The sequence below is a fragment of the Quercus robur genome, chromosome 3, assembly GCF_932294415.1.
Source record: "Quercus robur chromosome 3, dhQueRobu3.1, whole genome shotgun sequence".
In the NCBI taxonomy this organism is placed as follows: domain Eukaryota; kingdom Viridiplantae; phylum Streptophyta; class Magnoliopsida; order Fagales; family Fagaceae; genus Quercus; species Quercus robur.
In genome coordinates, this window is record NC_065536.1 from 59648286 (window position 1) to 59671885 (window position 23600).

General features: G+C 35.1%; 1 protein-coding gene across 17 annotated transcripts; it reads left to right on the top strand.

The window, feature by feature from the left end:
• The first annotated feature begins 4596 nt into the window (after positions 1–4596).
• Positions 4597–23124, top strand: LOC126718636 (5-formyltetrahydrofolate cyclo-ligase, mitochondrial-like). 17 transcript variants are annotated; one of them, XM_050420949.1, is made up of 9 exons: positions 4597–4742; positions 19088–19345; positions 19586–19726; positions 20594–20743; positions 21828–21869; positions 21973–22018; positions 22508–22578; positions 22697–22964; positions 23004–23124. In XM_050420949.1, exons 1-8 carry the CDS (start codon positions 4715–4717, stop codon positions 22828–22830), a joined length of 870 nt encoding a protein of 289 aa, XP_050276906.1. In that variant the 5' UTR covers positions 4597–4714; the 3' UTR covers positions 22831–22964; positions 23004–23124. The 17 variants fall into 17 exon arrangements, with proteins under 17 accessions (XP_050276906.1, XP_050276908.1, XP_050276907.1 ...); XM_050420950.1 differs by having other exon boundaries at positions 4616–4817; positions 19163–19345; XM_050420946.1 differs by lacking the exons at positions 19088–19345; positions 19586–19726; positions 20594–20743; ... (2 more) ...; positions 22508–22578; positions 22697–22964 and adding exons at positions 5210–5350; positions 6052–6201; positions 7261–7302; ... (2 more) ...; positions 8129–8263; positions 8371–8426 and having other exon boundaries at positions 4635–5000.
• Positions 23125–23600: the final 476 nt, after the last annotated feature.

Genomic DNA, 23600 nt, shown 5'->3' on the forward strand with positions numbered 1-23600 from the left:
CAAGCCTAATCTATCCAATGCACCTAAGCCCTCCAAGCTTCTTGCTCCAACGAGGTTGCGCCGAACCTTTTTCTTTTCTAGCTTCCCGGATTCCGCTACTACACCGTAGCATCAACCAATGAAGATTGGCTCCTTCCTAACTACTTCCCAGAACTCCAAACGACTGTCTCACAGAGATGATAATGGTGAGAACCAGGTTTGGTATAATGCCTCTCAAGGATTTAACAATGGAGAGGAAGAGAGTGAGGGAATTTGAAGAGACTCTAAGGTAGAGATTGTGGGTAAAACAATCTGGTTTTTCTTTAGGGTTTCTCTCTCAAAATTCTCTCTGGAAGCTCTCTTTCAATCGTGGGTTAAAAGGGTATTTATACTGGAGTGAAGAGGAATGTGAAACGTCAGGTTTTTCCAAAACAGGGGTGGCTCGCGGCTTGACCTCGCGGCTTGACCAAGTCGCGAGATCCAGTCGCGAGTTAACCGTATGGCCAGTTGTCCTGTTTTGTCCTGTAATGCTCCAGCTAGCATGACTGTTCATCTTCCAGCACGCTTGGCACGTGTGCAGCTTCTGGCGACTTGCAGCCGCGAGTCCACCCGCGAGTCCCAGCCGCGACACTCTGTTTTCTTGCACACTCTTGAGCAATCTTCACTCTATCTCACTCACTACCCTTACAACAATCCCACCTAAATACAGGGTTACTAAATGCTGAATTACAAGCAAATTTGGCACGGAATAAAGCCAATTAGATGGTTGAATAAATTCAACCTTACAGTTATATTTTTATGTAATTGGCATTTCCTATGATAAAATGCACTACACCTGTATTTAGGTAGTTTTAAGTGGGTTCCAGTAGACCATAAGACTTATACATCAAGTGGTATGATTGAAAATAGGAAGATTACTCAAGTTTCAAGTGTAGAAAAGATAAAACAGAAAGTCTTGATACTTAGCTCGACATCTCTCGATCTATCGAGATTTAATGAATTGCAATACTTACCTTGATATCTCTTGATCTATTGAGATATGCAAATTTCAACTATTCAGATCTATTTTTGGCCCATGTTGACCAAAGCCTTCTAGAGTTTCATGCATAAGGTTTTCAGAGCTATAAAAGACGTATTTTATGGCTGTTATCATATATAGAGACATATATTGTGATACATACTCCTGTGAAACTATTGTGACTCTTGTGTGCCTTAGGGTTATGTACAAAGCTACTTTTTGATCTACAAGCTTGGATTGAAGAACTTTGCGCTCAGCAACAACTCTCAAGTTGCTGGTGTTAATCATGTACTGGAATCCTTGCAAAGGGAAGAATTCTTATACAAGATCAAATCCAATTGGGGATTGAAGCAAAGATGCAACTGTAGGTTGGTATTTTGGGATAGGCTAGGTAGTGGTAATATTTCTTATAATTGTAACCGGTTGTTTTTAATTAATAGATTCTTGGGAGTGGTGACTTGAAATTTACCTGGTTTGGTTTTTGCATTGTAAAAGTTTTCCCCATTTGTTAACAAATTACTGTGTCAAATTTACTTTCTGTTGCATTTTATTATAGATTGGTGAGTTGTTCTTGCCTCAACGTTATTGCATGTAAATTGAATAATTAATCGACTAGGTTAACTAAGGTCGGTTTATAACCCAAAATAATTGACTACTAGAACAAAATAGTGGAATTCCTTTTTGCTTTGTACTTTTGGATTAATAGAACGTTTGTTTTTTTTATGAATTTAAAGAACAGCTAGTGAGATAGATTTCCTAAGAGTTCGTTTGGTTGGGTGGATTATAGGTAGGATGGAAAAGATGGGAGGTAAATCTTTTTGGAGTTTGGTAAGAGAAGAAAATAGGAGAGAAAATAGGTGGGGCTTGGGTGTTTTCTCCTAACCTACCAAAATGCTATCTCCCCAAAATGGGGAGAAAATTGAAGAGAAAATGTGTGGGACAAAAAATACATCATTTTGGACAAATTTATCCCCCCATGCAATAAGTTTTTGTTCTTTTGGTTTATGATTATTTTTTCATCCGTTTTTTACTCTCATTTGTTTTGAGTTCTTGTGCCATGTTTTTTAATATAATGAAGTGAACATCCATACATAAATTTTTAATAAAAGAAATAATGTGTTACCTTTATTTATTTATTATCTAATAGGGGGATGAGTAAATTTATATAATCTACATTTTCTATCATCTCATTTTTCTTCTCAACCAAATAAAAAAAGTTTTTCATTCCTCTACTTTTCCACCCATAACCAAATACCACGAGAGAAAATTAAAATTTTTTATATTCTCTCACTTTTTTTACTCCTTTCTTATTTTTTTTATTCTCCTACTTTTCCACCATCCAACCAAACGGAACCTAAAATTTAGAATTCTAATAACATTTGGTCGGTACTAGGATTCTCCTTGGTTAAGAAGGTCATTGCAGAGTAGAGGCCATGCATGAAGGAATTGAACATGGGATATGGTATTTCTGAATGATGCTAGCAGTACAACAAAACTCACAACTTCACCACAATTTTGCTACATGGTGAGTTGTGAGTAGTGAAGTAAAATGGTGGATCCATATAGTGGGTCTACAACTTTATCACTCACAACTTGTCACGTAAGCAAATTATAATAAAAGTTGCGGAATTTGTTGTGGTATTAGCATTATTCTTTTCCGTACCACAATCTCTTGTGAATAGAGTTGATCCGTTTAGTTATTTTTTGATGTTTTAGTTGGATAATAGTGTACCAATTACAGACTATGGAGTATTTCATTGGAAGAATTGCATACCTTTCCAAGGCTAGGCCTCTATTTATACTAGTCTTGTACTCTTGAAGTGCTTTTGTTCCATGATCCTTGAAAATTGTTTTTCTCTTGATTTGTCTCATGCCCAATCAAATTCCCTCAAACCCATCAATTGGTTAGAGAAGTGGTTGGAAGTAGTATTGATGTAAGTCAAATTTTAGGCTTGTTTAGGCATAGTTCAATTTCTATGGCCGACTTGACTATCTCGTTGAATGGCTCAGATGCTCTAAACTCAAGCGTTCAAACTAATTTCCATCCTGTGTTGGTTCTTAACCATTGATCTCAATTCTGGTCCCTCCACTCTACTTATAGAACAATTTTAATTACATAAATTTTGAGGATCATAAATATTTAAAACTTAAAATCTAGGATGATACATATTGATATTACCCGATAAATTTGATAGTTTTTCCTCAAATTAATGATGTTCTAACTTCTAAACCAACAATCTCACATGCATGCCCCCTTGAGGGCGTGGCATGTTGGTAGGAGTCTTGAATTTGGTCACACTTGCGAGTTCAAAAGTTGTTGAGCTTGAGTTGTGCACTTCGCAAAATTATTGTGCCACAGCGCGGATAGCCCTAATGTGCCCAGGGGCAGGAGTGGCTTTACCTTAAGGCCAGAGGGTTCAAATGAACCCCCTGACCTAGCCATAAATATATATATAATTTTTAATAAATTTTTTTTAGCCCCTAAAATAAAATTTTGAACCCCCTAACCCTAAATTTTGTTTAAACCCAACTGATATAAGTTTGAATATGATCATTTTAATGCTACTTTTACAATATTTTCATAATAATTTAATAATAAAGGTTAAGTAATAAGTTGTAACTGGTTTTTATCAGGACCTATAACTAACATCACTTTTTTTTCTACCTTTAACAACTTGCCACATAGGTTTTGTTGTGAAAGTGTTGTGTCAATAGCACTACTTTTAAAATATTTAATTTTATAAGAAAGAAAAAATATGTTCCAAATTTTTGCTCATAGCTTAAAAAAAAAAAAAAAAATTCCAAGACTTTGGCTTACTTTTCCATTGATAGCAGATTTTTCCCTGCACTTTTCATCTTCATCAACAAAAAAAGTACACTATTGTTATAACTAACAGATCTGTATCAATATTTGTGATTCTTTCCTCAATCTCTTTATTTTTCTTTTTCCCTTCTATGTTTTCTTTAGTTTTTTTCTTTATTTGATCAAGTAATTTGATAAATGCTCTATAGATTTCCAAATCCAAAAAGTTTTTTAGTGCTTGCTCCAATTTCAAGAGACTGACCACGTGTGTGATTAAGAAGTCATACACTTCAAAAGTTAAAACTTATATTAGCTACTATTTTTTTTTCTTAGATTCACATTTACTGTTAGTCTGACTCTGGCCACGTGTATTATTAGTTATTCAAATATATTTGTTTATGCATTTAATGGTTGTTTTCTTACTAATATTTATACTAAATTATATTTAGAATACTATTTTAGATTATTGTATAATGTTATAATATGAAAGTTGCACATGTAAAAGCTTTCAAAAAAAAAAGTTGCACATGTAAAAAAAATTTTAATTTTTTTATTTGCCCCTATGATAAATTTCTAGTTTCACCACTGCTGACCCCCCTAGAAAAAAATCTTAGAGCTGCCACTGCTTAGGAGTGTCCCACCCCGTTAATAACGGGTTTAAGTGGGTCGAGTCAATGATCACATGCATAAGGTCATTATTTTTTCATTAAAAAAAAAAAAAATTTCTCACATGCATGTAAAATTTGTGAGAATAAAGATGAAGCAAACTATAATTTTTTTTTAAAATTTTTTAAAAACGTGAACTTTTCAAAGCATTAAGAAATTCATTAATTATGTCCATATCTTATCAAAGGAAAATCCATTAGTGGCTGGCAAAACAAATCCCAACCGAAACTCGCAAACAGCGCAAAGCAATGTTTTGTCACTATACAGCAAGGGCAGGTAGGCAAATGATAAGCAGTGCAAAGCAGGTGGTGATGCTCACCCAGGCGAGCACGTTAGCATCTCCACCCACACCTCTCTCATCGCACCCCACTAACGTGCGCCTCGTACCCGAACCCAACCGCTCCTTCGTAACCATGACCACCAATAACGACGACCCTCACGAGGTCGACGCAATATTTCAGCGAAAGCACTCGCTCCGATCCAAATTACGCAAGGACCTCAAGAATATGGACCCAATCCGGAGATCCGAAGAAGGTCCGAAAAACTTCTAATTTATCCAATTGACTTTAAACTGTTTGTATTTTTGCCTCAATGAAAATTTTATTTTATTATTGTGAACTTATGACTCCATGCCACGTGACAGTAAAGAAATGACCGTGTGTTAACGTGTCTTGATAGGGCTATCGTTGTGGAATTTGCAAACTAAAACAACGTTGCATTTACGTTTGGTTTTTCATTTTCAGATAATGCCATTCAGAGTATTGTATTAGAAGCTCCATGGTTTAAGGCTAGTAAGAGTTTATGTGCTTATATTAGCTGTGCTGCTTTAAGAGAGGTTGACACATCAAGAATTGTGTCACAAGTTTTATCCAAACCAACCCAAGGTGCGTTTTCGGTTTCGCATTGAATTTTTTTTCTGTCATGGACATTTTGGCATGTGAGATTAATGCTGAGTTGATTCAAGTTGAGGAAATGAGAAAAAGTAAAGAGTGACCAAAAATAACATTAGTAAAACCGTAGAAGTAGTTAAAAAGGACATATAAATTAAAAAATAACAAAAACTATAACTTTAGATATAATAGAATGGAGGAAAAGAATACATTTGGTGGACCTTATTGAGAATTCATGACCAACCCTAAAAAAAATTTGAGACTAAGGTTTTATTGTTGTATATTGAAAGGGCTACCTTTATAAAAGCAGGAATAGTACTGAAATACAAGTATAGTATAAGATTAAAATAGTGAAGTACAATAGTACAATGGACTTGAGCGTATTGGGATTAGTATTCTAAAGCATTATCTAATGAATAATCGTATAGAAATTCTCACTAGATATCTTTTTTTTTTTGGGTAAAAATCTCACTAGATATCATGATTTGGCCAAAATGATTGAAACACAATTTTCTATAGTTACCAAGATGATCTTGCATTGGATTTCATATTACAGTAGGCAAGTAGTGTTCAAGCTCTTAGTTCATATTCTATGTTACATACTTACATATGGACATTGCATGTATGTGTTGTTATTTGTTACACTTTTAGAGATTGTTACAGTGGATTTTTAACTTAAAAAGGGTAATTTGCAGAACAGAAAAAGCTTTATGTTCCTCGTGTGGAGGACAGGAATAGCAACATGAGAATGCTAAAGATTTCGAGTGTTGATGATCTGATTATAAATTCGATGAACATTTTGGAACCATCTCTAGTAGATTGTGATGGGAAACAACGTGAAGATGGTACCATGTTCTATCTTTGCTAATCTATTTTCTTGTACCCAATGTGAAAATTCACTTTACCTTTAAAAAATGAAAATTAGCTTTACTATTTGTTCTTGTTGCTCATCATTTCCTAATCTTCATTACTCTACATGGGTCACTTGTGTGAATCTATTTGCATTACTGATGCTTAATGCTAGTATGTCCTTTGAGCTTTCTTTGTTTCCTGTTGTACACCAATATGACAGGGCAACTTGGACTCAGTAATAATTTTTCGTTTAAAACTCATCAGTTGACATGTGGTGCAAATAGATTTCTGGTATGACACCATCAGAGGGATCATGGTTCTGCTTAAATTTCCTCATGTAGAGGGATCAGTATCCTGATACGGATGCAGCAATTACAATGTAAAAATGTTGGATTTACACATTCGAAGTCATGCAGAGTTCGCCACATATTAGACATAGTGGGCCAATTCTGTATTGGCATGAAGCTCAATAGTCAAGAAGCCTTCCGTTGCATTGAGAACCGTATTTACAGTATGTATTAGTAATTTTTCAAGACTAAATAGGTGGGTTTTCAGCTTTCCATGTTGATCATCAATCAGACATGTAATTTTGCTATGAGAAATTAGATTACTTAATCAATCAGTGAATGACCAAAATTTTCTTTTTAAATATCTATTCTCTGGTACTCTGCTGCCAGATTAGTTTACATTTAAGGAGGCTGATGATGCCATCTTTTATATTCTCTCTCTCTCTCTCTCTCTCTCTCTCTCTCTCTCTCTCTTGCCTATGAGACCTAGCTAAAATGACAGGCCCTTCTTCCATAAGAATGGGTGGAGCATGAGGTTGTGGGTTCAAAATCCACAAGGTGCATATCTAAATTACCACATTAAACAGAAATTCTCTCTCTCTCTCACTCTCTCTCTCTCTCTAAGACTTCTTTCAATTTTACAATGTGGGGCCATTCTTCTTCACCATGATATAATTAAACTGTAGCTTCTTCCTGAAGTTGATAATTCATTTTTGGTGCGGTTGGTAAAAGCTGTTAATTATCTGAGTGAAATATTTGTTGCAGTTATGGAGGCAAGCAATCCAGTTGATTTGTTCATCTTACCTGGTCATTCTTTTTCACCCTTTCTCTTGGTTGCCTACCAGTACTAGATGCATAGGGAGGCCTCTAATATATTTCCGTTGTCTCATTTCACTTCTTATTCTGCCAGGGCTTGCATTTGACAGATCTGGAAGACGTTTGGGCCGTAGTGGGGGGTAGGTTGATGCGTCTCTTTTTATGTTTAACTATTTTTTTATTAGTTAGCAGTCATAATATTGGGGTCCATGGCCACTAAAACCCTCTATATCAGCTTTGTTGATTTTTGTTTGTTAGTTTTATGTTTTAACATTGATTAAGAATATATTTCACTTAAATTGCCATTAATAAACTTGCAAAGAACTAGGTCAACAAAAGTTACAGCCATCTCAACGACACTGCTTGCCAGTACTTACCGTCACTTTTGGTGCTTTATTCGTTCATGATCTTTGAGCAATGGACTCATATATGATTAGTTTGACCAAAAATAGATAATCAGAATGGAAATATGGATGATATAATTGATGAGAAAGTGTTGAACCCCCAAACACATTTAGGGTCTAGAAATAGAGACATGACCATACAGGCACTCTGTTGCATATATAAAAAATATCTGGTCTAGTTTTGTATCTTACATTCTTACTTCAACGCATTGTCAAATCTGAAAGCTACTATGATTTGTTCCTGAAGAAGTACCAAGAGCTTGCAAAGCAGCGGAAATGGAAGCAGCCCCTCCTCGGTAAATACCCACTGCTGTTGATTGTTTGAATAATTCCTTAGTAACTATGTAGCTACATCGTTAAGATGTATTTGTTTGTCTTTTTATTGAGACATGCTTGATTATTATTGGTTGCAGTTGCACTATCATATTCTCTGCAGATTGTGGATGAAGGAGCTATAGCTGTCACTTCCAATGATATTTCAGTGGATGCTCTTGTGTCCCCAGCTGGTTTCATTCCTATGAGCCCAGCTGCTTTGGACAGGGGTTAATGTAAAGAATCCCTCTTTTCTGCTCTACGTGATGAAAGTTTGCCTACAATTAAATTGAAGCATTTAAGTGATTTCTATGAATCTAAATCCACTGCATCTTCAAATTAGCATGAGAGCTGCCTGGCAATTCATAGGTCTCCTTCCCTTTTTTTAGCTGAAAACAGGTCTCCTTTCATTTGCCTTTAATTTGCATTAGCGATGGAATAAGATTAGACTGAAATGATTAATAGTCTTCAATGTTGGTGTTTGCAGGATTGAAAGTAATATGGATCAGGGCATTTCTCTTGCTTTTGCTTAAAGTTGTATAACCATCTTAAATTAGATTGAATCCTTTTGCAGCTTGAGAGTATATGTTTGACTGCTTTGATATAACAACAATCAAATTCTAGTCTCAAAATTTTGGAGTCGACTATGACTTCTCAATAGACTAATCATGATTGGCCACATGTATTCTTTTCTATTATTCTATTCTATCCAAAGTCAAAACATTAATTGCTTTTTATTTTCTTTTTCCATAAAAATTTTCTTTAAATGGATTATTAATCATTGCCCTAAGGGCATCTGTTAGCATTTCCCATTAAAAAAAGTCCAAATGTAACTACTATAATTTTATACCCACAATGAATCTTACAGTCCAATAAATCACCTCAAAAACATAATTTAGACAGTTATTCATTATGTTTTTCTGTCGATCATATTCATATATATATATATATATATATATAGAGGATTGAATTTAAGTTACATCTGGTGTAACTTTAAAAATATTACACCACCCAATATTTTTTAATTGGATGCGAATATTGACAAATCCATTGTTAGATTATATTATCTTTATATTATCTTTATATATTCTTCATGCTTGCAAAATTTCAAGGTGATCAAATATTAATAGTTATGTCATCAATCAATTGTTAAAATTCAAGTTTTTGTAGTTTAAAATAATGCATAAAAGATGAGTTTATGGATTAAATAGTAAATAAAATCCGATTAATATGAAAATTGGCATACATGAGAAGAACATATAGATTATGTAATTTAACAGTTGAATTTTCAAAATATTAATTCAATAACAAGTTATTGAGTGGTGTAACATTATTTAAAATTACACCAGGTGTAACTTGAACCAAACCCATATATATATATATATATATATATAAATGACATTTATATGTGTATTTGTTAAATAAACAAATAATTAAGTACAACTTTGAGGTATCTAAGTGTCTTCCTTCTCAAAAAAAAAAAAAAAAAAAAAATTGTGGTGTCTCACTAAAATGCATGTAGATATAGCAGTGCATGCATTGTAGTTAACCAAACTTATTGAAGCGAAAGTTATATCCTACAGCAGTTTTTTTTTTTTTTTTTTGGTTAAACCACCCGGTATCCGGAACCACAGGAGTTTCGACTAAATCCGGATTCGAGCCGGGTAGGACCACAAGGGCGGCAAAGCTCTCCCAACCGAGTTTTAACGCAGCTGCATGCCCAAGGCTCGAACACGAGACCTTGGTTAAGCTAGGACAACCCCTTACCAGTTGACCAACGCGCTCGGTGGTATATCCTACAGCAGTTGCATGGAACAGTACTCTTCTAAAAATGATGAGACTCTTATTTTCTGAGAGGCTAAATATTTTTTTTTTTACACTTATTTATATCCGTTATATACATAGTTACAATTGATACCAAAATGTACATATTTTAAAAAACGAGAAAAAAAAAATGTCCACATTTAATGATAAAAAAAAATAAAAAAAAAAATGAATGTTAAATAGTGGATGTGAGAGAATAAAAATCCATTAGATTCAGCCGATAATTTCTTTGGTGCTATTTTCTAATGTCTATGGCTGAAGAGTCGCTCATGACTAAACCCTCCCACTGCCGGCTTCGGCAAGCCTACTGCATGAAGCTAATTGATCGGCACGTCTAGTTTGGGATGTCGAAAAACTTCTAATTTTGTGATTTATGATGCCCCTCCCGATGAGCCTTTGAATGTTTTATATGAAATTCAGTTTGTTACAGTGAATAGTGAGGAATGCAGCTCATAGTATTCAGCTGATCAGCAATGATGCAAGTTGCAAGCATATCTCTGGTCATAGTCTTTAAGGTCTCATTATAGACATATTGTAACTTATTAAGGTATGATCAATGATGAGGCTCAAGAAATTTACAAAAGCTCAGGAGAGGCGGACATAATATGGACATGATGTGACAAATAGCAGATCCAAAAAAGATCTAAATCAAATGCATAATTCACTGAAAAAAGGGAGCATAGACGTACGTGAACGATAGGCATGAATTCATTTTCCTTTTCCCTTTAGTACTAGAAGACGAATCCGCACATCCACGCGTATTTTGGTTGGACTCCATATTCTTTTTCATTGCTCAAAATGAAAAATCAAGACCACACTAGCATAATTTAAAGAAGGACAGATTTTCTGCACATTGCTGCAAACAAGGACAGGTGTCAAAAAAAGAGAGACATACATGCAAAGGTCATGTGCAATGCTCATGACTCATTTTAAGATAAAACTTTCAACCTAAAGTTAACAGGTTCTTTTTCTCTTTCATCTAAAGCTGACGGCACCCACACACAGCCATGCCTCTCTCCTCCTCCTCCTCTTTTGTTTTTCTCAGGAACCCTAGATGAAAATTGTTATTGTCTATTCTTGAAGCAATTGAATAAGCAGAAGAGAGTAGAACCAGCATCCCAAACATCAATCCTACTGGCAATAATTTTAATCCATTGGAAACAAATGTTCTTATTTTGGGTGCTTTGGGTTGTTATATGTTCTCACACTATCTAGTGGTCCTGTACTTCTGAATGCCTTCACATTGGCTTATGAGGGAAAAGAAAAATTCAAAGATAAACCAATTAAAATAAGAAAAAAAAAAAAAAAAAAAAACTTAATCAAACAAGCATGAACATATTAATAACTTTTTTCCCATACAAACCAAATTGCTTTTATGTTTTGACTAAACAAATTAGGTCTCAAGACTTATAATATTCCTCTTTGAATTAGGATCTTTTAGAGTTTCTAATGTAATTTTAATGTGTTCTTAAAATCTATGTAATTTTAACGTGTTTTGAAAATCTAAATCACCAATTGCAAAGTGAGGAAATTAAATTTTACCATAGTATCAATAATTTAAATAAATATTGACAATCATTATTTTAGTTTCAATTTAAAAATTTTGATAATATAGTAAAATCCAATAAACTCATTTCACAATAAGTAATTAGGATTTAAAAAAAATTCATAACAAGGTTACTTAAAAACTCTAAAATTATCTTAGTCATTTTTCCCACCATTTTAACACTACAACGAATATTAAATGAAAAAAATTAATTTGTAAGGGTCATATTTTTATGTGATCGGCATTTCCTATGATAAAATGCACTGCACCTATATTTGGGTAGTTTTAAATGGGTTCAAGTAGACCATAAGACTTAAACATCAAGTGGTATGATTGAAAACATGAAGATTACTTAAGTTTCAAGTGTAGAAAAGATAAAATAGAAAGTCTCTATACTTAGATTGACATCTCTCGATCTATCGAGATTTAATGAATTGCAATACTTACCTCGATACCTCTTGATCTATTGAGATATGCAGATTTCAACTGTTCAAATCTATTTTTGGCCCATGATGCCCAAAGCCTACTAGAGTTTTGTGCCTAAGGTTTTCAGAGCTATAAAAGACATTTTATGGCTATCATCATACATAGAGACATATATTGTGATACATACTCCTATGAAACTACTACGATTCTTGTGTGCCTTAGGGTTATGTACCGAGCTACTTTCAGATCTACAAGTATGGATTGAAGAACTTTGCACCCAACAACAACTCTCAAGTTGCTAGTGTTAGTCTAGTACCGAAATCCTTGCAAAAGGAAGAAGTCTTATACAAGATCAAGTCTAATTGGAGATTGGAGTAAAGGTTCAACTGTAGGTTGGTATTTTGGGATAGGCCGAGTAGGGGAAGTATTTCTTATACTTATAACCGCTTGTTCTTAATTAATAGATTCTTGGGAGTGGTGATTTGAAGTTCATCTGGTGGGGTTTTTGTATTGTAAAGATTTTCTCCATTTGTTAACAAATTACCGTGTTAAATTTACTTTCTGTTGCACTCTATTATAGATTGGTAATTTGTTCTTGCCTCCACGTTATTGCATGTAAATTGAATAATTAATCAACTAGGTTAACTGAGGTCGATTTATAACCCAACACAATTGACTACTAGAAAAAAAATAGTGGAATTCCTTTTTTCTTTGTACTTTTGGATTAATAGAACATTTGTTTTTGATGAATTTATAGAATAGCTAGTGAGATAGATGTCCTAAGAGTCCGTTTGATTGGGTGGATTATAGGGAGGATGGAAAAGAGGGGAGATAAATCTTTTTTGGAGTTTAATAAGAGAAGAAAATAGGAGAGAAAACAGGTGGGGCTTGGGTGTTTTCTCCAAACCTACCAAAATGCTATCTCCCTAAAATGGAGAGAAAATTGAAGAGAAAACGTGTGAGACAAAAAAAAAAAAAATCATTTGGATAAATTTATCCCCCTCTGCAATAGGTTTTTGTTCTTTTGGTTTTGTGATTCTTTCCTTCTTCTTCTTCTTCTTCTTCCATTTTTTTTTTTTTTTTTTGTCTTTTTCTTTCTACTAACTTCTCATTAGTTCTCATCTCACTAATTTATTATTTTTGAGTTTCATCTCTCTCTCTTGCTTTTTTTTTTTCCCTTTTTTCTTTTAATATGTTTTAGTGGTTTATTTTTTCATCCGTTTTTCCCCCTCATTTGTTTTGACTTCTTGTGACATTTTTTTAATATAATGAAGTGCCCATCCATACATAAATTTTTAACAAAAGAAATAATGTGTTACCTTTTTTTTTTTTTTTTTAATCTAATAGGGGTATGAGTAAATTTATATAATCTACATTTCATATCATCTCATTTTTCTTCTCAACCAAATAAATAAAAAAATTCATTCCTAAAGTTTTCCATTCCTCTACTTTTCCACTCATAACCAAATACCACGAGAGAAAATTAAATTTTTTTATATTCTCCCACTTTTTACCCCTTTCATATTTTTTATCCTCTTATTTTTCTATCATCCAACCAAACGGAACCTAAAAGTTGGAATTCTAATAACATTTGGTCAATGGTAGGATTTTCCTTGGTTAAGAAGGTCATTGCCGAGTAGAGGCCATGCAAGAAGGAATTGAACATGGGGTATGATATTTCTGAATGATGCTAGCACCACTACAAAACTCACAACTTTACCACAATTTTGCTGCATAGTGAGTTGTGAGTAGTGAAGTAAAATAGTGGGTCTATGTTGTGGGTCTACAACTCTATCACTCACAACTTGTCACGTAAGCAAGTTATGATGAAAGTTGTAGACTTTGTTGTGGTATTAGCATTATTATTTCCCTTACCACAATCTCTTGTGAATAGAGTCGAACCGTCTAGTTATTTTTTGATGTTTTAGTCGGATAATAGTGTAACAACTACAAACTAAGGAGTATTACGTTGGAAGAATTGCATACCTTTCCAAGGCTAGGCCTCTATTTATATTAGTCTTGTACTCTTGAATTGCTTCTGTTCCATGATCCTTGAAAATTGTTCTTCTCTTGATTTGTCCCATGCCCAATCAAATTCCCTCAAGCCCATCAATTGGTTAGAGAAGTGGTTGGAAGTAGTATTGATGCAAGTCAAATTTTAGGCTTGTTTAGGCATAGTTCATTTTCTGTGGCCTACTTGACTATCTTGTTGAATGGCTAGGATGCTCTAATCTCAAGCGTTCGAACTAATTTCCATCCTGTGTTGGTTTTTGACCACTGATCTCGATTCTGGTCCCTTCACTTATAGAACAATCTTAATTACATAAATTTTGAGGATTCATAAATATTTAAAACTTAAAATCAAGGATGATGCTATTGATATTACCCAATAAATTTGATAGTTTTTTCTCAACTTAATGATGTTCTAACTTCCAAACCAACAATCTCACATGCATGCCTCCTTGGGGGCATGACACATTAGTAGGAGTCCTAGACTTGGTCACATTTACGAGTTTAGGAGTTGCCGGGTGTTAGGGTACTTTTTTTTTTACACCTAATTTTATTTGCGTACCACCTATTTATTTTCAAACACCACTAATAAGTTATTGGGTTTTCCCAAATATTTTTTGCTCTATTATTATGTTAATCACAAATGTTTCATATCTCATTATCTAAATTGGGTTATGATATAAAATATCACAAAAAAAGCCCAAAAACTCATATTTTATCCAATTTTACTATCATATCCTATTTAAAGCCCAAGAATACTTATGCTTGGCAATATTTGAGAAGCTCATGATTCAAGTCCATGGCAAAACAATTTTATCAATGGAATTCAAATCCATGACCAAACCCATGATTTAAACCCATGACAATTTATTTATCCAAAGCCCAATATTCATGGGCAACATCAAAGCCCAATTCTCATTGACAATATCAAAAACCCAACTTACGTTGGCACTATTTAAAACCCAATTTTTATTGGTAACATCAAAGCCTAATTCTCATTGGCAACATCAAAAACCCAACTTACGTTAGCACTATTTAAAGCCCAATTCTCATGGTAATATCAAAGCCCAATTCTCATTGGCAATATCAAAAGTTCAACTTGCGTTGGCACTATTAAAAGCCCAAGCTAACTACTTGGCACTATTCTATCAAAAGTCCAAGGTTATTAATACTTGGCAAAATACTATATCATAATTATTTCACTTAAAAGTCCGATAATAAACAATGCTTTAAATTCTTAAACATATTATTATAATATTACAAGCTCATGGAATTTATGAATTATCTATTCTCAAAACTCATGGCAATCATTTTGTAAAAGCCCATGGAAAGTTATGATTGTTAGACCCATGACATATATTTATTTCATGTTATAAACCCATGAAATACATGGACATCATTTGCATCGTGACATCCATAATATACGCCTTCGACACTCATGGTAAACATTCAAACCCACAAGATCATCATTTAAGTTATGATGCGATTATTAGAAACCATGAACATTATTGCAATTTGGAATTCATCAAAGTAAGTATTATTTACTAAAGTATTTTGAAACTTGTCCTATTGTTTCAAACATTACAACTAATTGCCCAAAGGCCTATTGCAAATATTTATGAAAAACCCCCAAAATATTTACTAATAAAAGTCCATGAGGAATGAAAGCCCATGGCAACATGTGCACACAACCTAGCCCATGTGAGCAAGCCCAAGCAAAAAACACCAGCAAGAGGCAAAGGAGAGTGGGCAAATAGCCCTTGTTCATTCCTAACCAAAAAGAGCAACTAGGTACTTATACAAGGGAACCGAGCCTTTGAGAATGGACTAAGAACTATCCCATCAATTTTCTGCCACCCTTTGCCTGATGTGAACAGTGCCCAAGGGCTGTCATATCAGCTGAAGTCAAAAGGATGAAGGGACTCCATCATCTTCCTCAAGACTGCACCTCCAGCGGAAGGGGAGTTGAAACCAAACTTCAACAAATTAATGCTATAAATGTTAAACATATTCAAGACATGATTCATGTGCCAAGCCCATGAATCCTAAAGGGGAAAAATTGGGAACATATGGTTTAAAGGGCAAAAAGGGATCTCAAGCAGAACCCCCTGAGTAGACTAAAGCTTGACACCTGGCTTGGGGGTGTAATCTTACTTCTCAAGGGTCTGAATCTCAGTTGCAACATTAGGATTCGCTCTTGATACATACCTCAATTACAATAATTAAGCTCAGCTCCAAATCCTGGCATTTAATGCAAAACCGCTCTAAAATCCCATCATTACCCAAAGAAGTAAGGCAGCCCCTAAAATGGATTTTCCTACTTCTGATAAAAAAAGCCTGACCTTGATTCAACACCTCTGAGTAGTCATATGTTTTTGGATTCTTGTCAATATATGCTTCCCTAAGCTCCATTATAAAAACACAAGCAACTAATCAAAAACACAACCTAGCTACCCTCCTCTGAGACTTTGGATTCGTTGGCCATTTTTGTTGGTGGTTCAGCTCTCCTTAAGCTCACCACTCATCATCTTCAGCCTACACTCATCTAATCCTAGATATTCTTCTCACCCCTCTACACAACCACAGCTCAAAAATGTCCTCCAATTGAACACAAACAGCCCATTACTCACAAAAAGCTTCAATCTTAGTATTAATTTTATCCCACTCACTCAAAACAGTCTACATTCACCTCGTTCACGCCTTATAAACACATACCAACCAAAATCTTATCTTAATATTTGCTGCACTGAGCTGGAGATCTTTCTCTCCCTTCATTCCATCATTTTTTTTTTCTTTTTTTTTTTCTCTTTTATTTATAACTATGGAGCCTTTAATCATTGTTTAGTATTATTATGAAGAAGGCCATAATGTTTTGGAAACTATCTCTTCTCATGGAACCTTTAATTTTTACTTTTTATTTTACAGTTGAAGGATATAATGTATATGTAACAATTGAACTTTTCTCGCACATTGATGTAATGATGGCTGAAAGTATAATGAACTCCCCTGACCGAGACATGCAAGGACCCTCAGGAGTTAACACATTCCTAAACTTATTTAATCATTGACCATTGGACAGTTTAAATCTGTTTTTTCTGGACTAAGTGTAATTTTACCCTTATCGTTGGAGAACTGATTTGAACTATGATGCTGTAAAAGGACTAATAATATAACAAACTAACAACACTAACGTGTTTATTATGCTTTATTGTTGTCTTCTTGTTAGGGTGCAGCCTCTATCTCTTGCTTGGGCAGACTTACACTACATCGATAGCCTTTGGGCTTTATTTCAAGGGCCCATCGTCGAGTTTCGGCTTGGCTACCCCATATTCTATTCAGGAACATCAAAATTTTCCCTTCAACACCGAGTTCGAGTCATGCGCTTCACAAAAATACTGTGCCACGACGCAAACAGCCAGGGGTGCCCCACGCCATCAATAGCGGGTTTAAGTGGGTCGGGTCAATGATCACACGCATGAGACCATTTTTTTTATTAAAAAAAAATCTTACATGCATGTAAAATTTGTGAGAATAAGGGTCTGTTTGGGATTTGCTTATTTTACTGAAACTAGAAACTTTTTACTGAAAGTACTGTAGATAAATGTAAAAGTTAGCTGAAATAGTATAGTGAGATCCATGAATAGTAGCAAAATTAAGCTGAATAGTAAAATAAGCTGACTTTTTAATCTGGAGCCAAACTCACACTAAGGGTCTGTTTGGATACTGCTTATTGCTGAAAATTGAAAACTGAAAACACTGTAACAAAATAATTTTTAAATATGTAAATAGTGTCATGGGTCCCAGTTTTACAGTTGTTTTTTACTGAAAAAATACTTGCGGATCCTGTGAATAGTACACGGGACCCACACAAAAACGCCAAACACCAGCCGTGAGCTGACGCAAATGCTATCCAAACGAAGGCTAAAAGTCTGTTTGGATACTGCTTATTTTGCTGAAAACTGAAAATTTATTGTTAAAAATACTGTAGCAAAATAATTTTAGAAAGGCAAAACACTGTTGCTAAAAACTTATTGCGTTTTTCACTTTATGGCTGGTCCATGAACAGTTCCTCTCCCAAAAGTAAAACGCGCAAACATCCTCTCCCAAATGCACGCTAAGTATCCATTTAGCAAAGATTATTTTTGCTAACTTATTTTACTTATTTTTGCTACTATTTATAGGTTTCACTGTGCTTTTTAATACTATTCATGGGTCTCACTGTACTATTTTAGCTAGTTTTTACCTTTACTTACAGTATTTTCAGTAAAAAAATTTCAATTTTAGCAAGATATAAAAATTAAGCAAATTATATATTTTTTTTAAAAAAATTTCTAAAACGTGCACTTTTCAAAGCATTAAGGGTGCGTTTGAATCGGCTTCAAACCAATTCCAGAAATCAATTTCCAGAAAATCACTGCGTTTGGCTGTCACGGAATATATTATTTTCCGGAAATTGATTTCCTGTTGACCGAAATTTTCACCCTTGACCACGGAAATGAATTTCTGCCTTCATTTTCACTTCAAAGGATTTCCGGAAAAAGAGAGAGAGAGAGAGAGAGAGCGCGCGCGCGCGAGAGGAGATCGACGCTTAATGTAACATGCTTCGCGACGACGGCGATCGACCAGTCCGACGACGGCGATCGACGCTTCGCGAGATCGCGCCGTCGATCGCGATCTCGCCTTCGTGAGATCGCGTCGGATCGAGATCGCGATCGACGGCGCGATCTCGTGAAGCGTCATTCGCGAGATCGCGCCGGATCGAGATTGCGATCGACGGCGCGATCTCGCGAACGCGAGATCGCGGCGTCGCGAGATCGCGATGTTGTTCGCGATCTCGCCTTCGCGAGATCGTGCCAGCGAGATCGCGAACGCGATCGGGATGACGTTTTCTGGATTTATGAACACGATCTCGCGAATGCGATGACGTTTTCTGGATTTGTGTTTTCTGGTTGTGGCTTGTGTCTGGATTTGTGTTTTCCTCTCTTTTTTTCCAAACACTAGAAAATATTTTCCGGAAAATATTTTGAAATGCAACCAAACACACAGAAATATTTTCCTTTTCCAGAAATTAGCATTTCCGGAAAATATGTATTTTCCGGAAAACGTTTTACGGCAACCAAACACAGCCTAAGAAATTCATTAATTATGTCCATATCTTATCAAAGGAAAATCCATTAGTGGCTGGCAAAACAAATCCCAACCGAAACTCGCAAACAGCTCAAGGCAATGTTTTGTCACTATACAGCAAGAGCAGGTAGGCAAATGATAAGCAGTGCAAAGCAGGTGGTGATGCTCACCCAGGCGCACACGTTAGCATCTCCACCCACACCTCTCTCATCGCACCCCACTAACGTACGCCTCGTACCCGAACCCAACCGCTCCTTCGTAACCATGACCACCAATAACGACGACCCTCACGAGGTCGACGCAATATTTCAGCGAAAGCACTCGCTCCGATCCAAATTACGCAAGGACCTCAAGAATATGGACCCAATCCGGAGATCCGAAGAAGGTCTGAAAAACTTCTAATTTATCCAATTGACTTTAAACTGTTTGTATTTTTGCCTCAATGAAAATTTTATTTTATTATCGTGAACTTATCGACTCCACGCCACAGCAAGAAAAATGGCCGTGTACTAACGAATCTTTGATAGGGCTATAACTGTGGACAAGACACATTTGAATACGTTTTTTATGTGTGGAATTTGTAACTAAAACAACGTTGCATTTACGTTTGGTTTTTCATTTTCAGATAATGCAATTCAGAGTATTGTATTAGAAGCTCCATGGTTTAAGGCTAGTAAGAGTTTATGTGCTTATATTAGCTGTGCTGCTTTAAGAGAGGTTGACACATCAAGAATTGTGTCACAAGTTTTATCCGAACCAACCCAAGGTGCGTTTTCGGTTTTTCATTGAATTTTTTCTGTCATTGACATTTTGGCATGTGAGATTAATGCTGAGTTGATTTAAGTTGAGGAAATGAGAAAAGTTCAAGGAAGACCAAAAATAACATTAGTAGAAGTAGTTGAAAAAGACTATCAATTAAGGAAGTAACAAAAACTATGACTTCAAATATTATAAAATGGAGGAAAAGAATATATGTGGCTAACCCTATTGAGAATTAATGACGCAAACTTGCTTATCAAGCGAGAAGCATAAAGGTATTTATCCATATTGGTGTCTGGAACAAAATAGATCCCGTGGGCGGGTTGAGGCCACTGCACGACCCTAAGATGGATCAAAGAAGAGTGGGGAACCTCTCGCTAGTTTTTGGAATTCAACATCAAGAAGTGTTTTCACACCATTGACCAACATCGACTTGACTAAGGTTTTGTTGTTGTTATTGTTATATATTGAAAAGTCTTTATATAAGCAGGAAAATATGAGTGTAGTACAAGAATAAATAAGTGAAGTACAATAGTACAATGGGCTTGAGCTTATTCTAACAAACCCTCAAAACTCTTATAGACAGCAATATAAAGACTCTTTCTTTTTTTAGTATTCTAAAGCAATATCTAATGAATAATTGTTTAGAAATTCCCACTAGATATCATGATTTGGTCAAAATGATTGAAACACAATTTTCTATAGTTATTAAGATGATCTTGCATTGGACTTCATATTACAGTAGGCAAGTGGTGTTCAAGCTCTTAGTTCATATTCTATGTTACATATGGACATTGCATGTATGTGTTGTTGTTTGTTACACTTTTTAGAGATTGTTACAGTGGATTTTTAACTTAAAAAGAGTAATTTGCAGAACAGAAAAAGCTTTATGTTCCTCTTGTGGAGGACAGGAATAGCAACATGAGAATGCTAAAGATTTTGAATGTTGATGATCTGGTTATAAATTCGATGAACATTTTGGAACCATCTCTAGTAGATTGTGATGGGAAACAACGTGAAGATGGTACATTGTTTCTATCTTTGCTAATCTATTTTCTTGTACCCAATGGGAAATTTCACTTTACCTTTAAAAAAAGAAAATTAGCTTTACTATTTGTTCTTGTTGCTCACCATTTCCTAATCTTCATCACTCTACATGGTCACTCGTGTGAATCTATTTGCATTACTGATGCTTAATGCTAGTATGTCCTTTGAGCTTTCTTTGTTTTCTGTTGTACACCAATATGACAGAGCAACTTGGACTCGGTAATAATTTTTCGTTTAAAACTCATCAGTTGACATGTGGTGCAAATAGATTTCTGGTATGACACCATTGGAGGGATCGTGGTTCTGCTTAAATTTCCTCATGTAGAGGGATCAGTATGCTGATACGGATGCAGCACTTAAATGTAAAAATGTTGGATTTACACATTCGAAGTCATGCAGAGTTCGCCACATATTAGATATAGTGGGCTAATTCTGTATTGGCATGAAGCTCAATAGTCAAGAAGCCTTCAGTTGCATTGAGAACTGTATTTACAGTATGTATTAGTAATTTTTCAAGACTAAACAGGTGGGTTTTCAGCTTTCCATGTTGATCATCAATCATACATGTAATTTTGCTCTGAGAAATTAGATTACTTAATCAATCAGCAAATGACCAAAATTTTCTTTTTAAATATCAATTCTCTGGTACTCTCTTGCCAGCTTAGTTTACATTTAAGAAGGTTGATGATGCCTTCATGAGAGAGAGAGAGATAGAGAATTCAAATGGGTTAGTCCATCTTTTACATTCTCTCTCTCTCTCTCTCTCTCTTGCCTATGAGACCTAGCTAAAATGACAGGCCCTTCTTCCGTAAGAATGGGTGGAGCATGAGGTTGTGGGTTCAAAATCCACAAGGTGCATATCTAAATTACCATATTAAACAGAAATTCTCTCTTTTCTCTCTCTCTCTCTCCCTAAGATATCTTTCAAAAATTTTAACAATGTGGGGCCATTCTTCTTCACCATGATATAATTAAACTGTAGCTTCTTCCTGAATCTGATAATTCATTTTTGGTGTGGTTGGTAAAAGCTGTTAATTATCTGAGTGAAATATTTGTTGCAGTTATGGAGGCAAGCAATCCAATTGATTTGTTCATCTTACCTGGTCATTCTTTTTCACCCTTTCTCTTGGTTGCCTACCAGTACTAGATGCATAGGGAGGCCTCTAATATATTTCCGTTTTCTCATTTCACTTCTCATTCTGCCAGGGCTTGCATTTGACAGATCTGGAAGACGTTTGGGCCGTAGTGGGGGGTAGGTTGATGTGTCTCTTTTTATGTTTAACTATTTTATTATTAGTTAGCACTCATAATATTGGAGAACGTGGCCACTAAAACCCTCTTATCAGATTTTTTGATTTTTGTTTGTTAGTTTTATGTTTTAACATTGATTAAGAATATATTTCATGTAAATTGCCATTAATAAACTTGCAAAGAACTAGGTCAACAAAAGTTACAGCCATCTCAACGACACTGCTTGCCAGTACTTACTGTCACTTTTGGTGCTTTATTCGTCTGTAATCTTTGAGCAATGGACTCAAATATGATTAGTTTGATCAAAAAGAGATAATCAGAATGGAAATATGGATGATATAATCGATGTGAAAGTGTTGAACCCCCAAACACATTTAGGGTCTAGAAATAGAGACATGACCGTACAGGCACTCTGTTGCATATATATATAAAAATCTGGTCTAGTTTTGTATCTTCCATTCTTACTTCAACGCATTGTCAAATCTGAAAGCTACTATGATTTGTTCCTGAAGAAGTACCAAGAGCTTGCAAAGCAGCGGAAATGGAAGCAGCCCCTCCTCGGTAAATGCCCACTGCTGTTGATTGTTTGAATAATTCCTTAGTAATTATGTAGCTACACCGTTAAGATATATTTGTTTGTCTTTTTATTGAGGTATGCTCGATTGTTATTTGGTTGCAGTTGCACTATCATATTCTCTGCAGATTGTGGATGAAGGAGCTATAGCTGTCACTTCCAATGATGTTCCAGTGGATGCTCTTGTGTCCCCAGCTGGTTTCATTCCTCTAAGCCCAGCTGCTTTGGACAGACTTTAATGTAAAGAATCTCTCTTTTTTGCTCTACGTGATGAAAGTTTGCCTACAATTAAATTGAAGCATTTAAGTGATTTCTAAGAATCTAAATCCACTGCATCTTCAAATTAGCACGAGAGCTGGCTGGCAATTCACAGGTCTCCTTCCTTAATGGTCTTCACTGTTGGTGTTTGCAGGATTGAAAGTAATATGGATCAGGGCATTTCTCTTGCTTTTGCTTAAAGTTGTATAACCATCTTTTTTTTTGACTGAATTGTATAACCATCTTAAATTAGATTAAATCCTTTTGCAGCTTGAGAGTATATGTTTGACTGCTTTGATATAACAACAATCAAATTCTAGTCTCAAAATTTTGGAGTCAACTTTGACTTCTCAATAATCTAATCATGATCGGCCACATGTATTCTTTTCTGTTATTCTATTCCATCCAAAGTCATACTTTGCTTAATTGACATTTTTTTTTTTTTTACTACTACTAATCGTGTGTTTGGATTGTGTTTTGTTGAAAATTTGGTAGGTACCATGTTACTGTTTATATACTTTTTGGTACTATTCATGGGTTACACTGTACTATTTTAACTAACTTTTACCTTTATCTACAATACTTTTAGCAATAAGTTTTCAGTTTCAGCAAAATAAACAGTATCCAAACACACTCTAAGTTGATAAATTATCACTGGCTAACATGTCCATATGATCAGTGATTATCAAAACAAAAAATGTCGGTATGATCAGTGAATTTTACTGACAAAATGCACCAAGGAGAAGGGTTT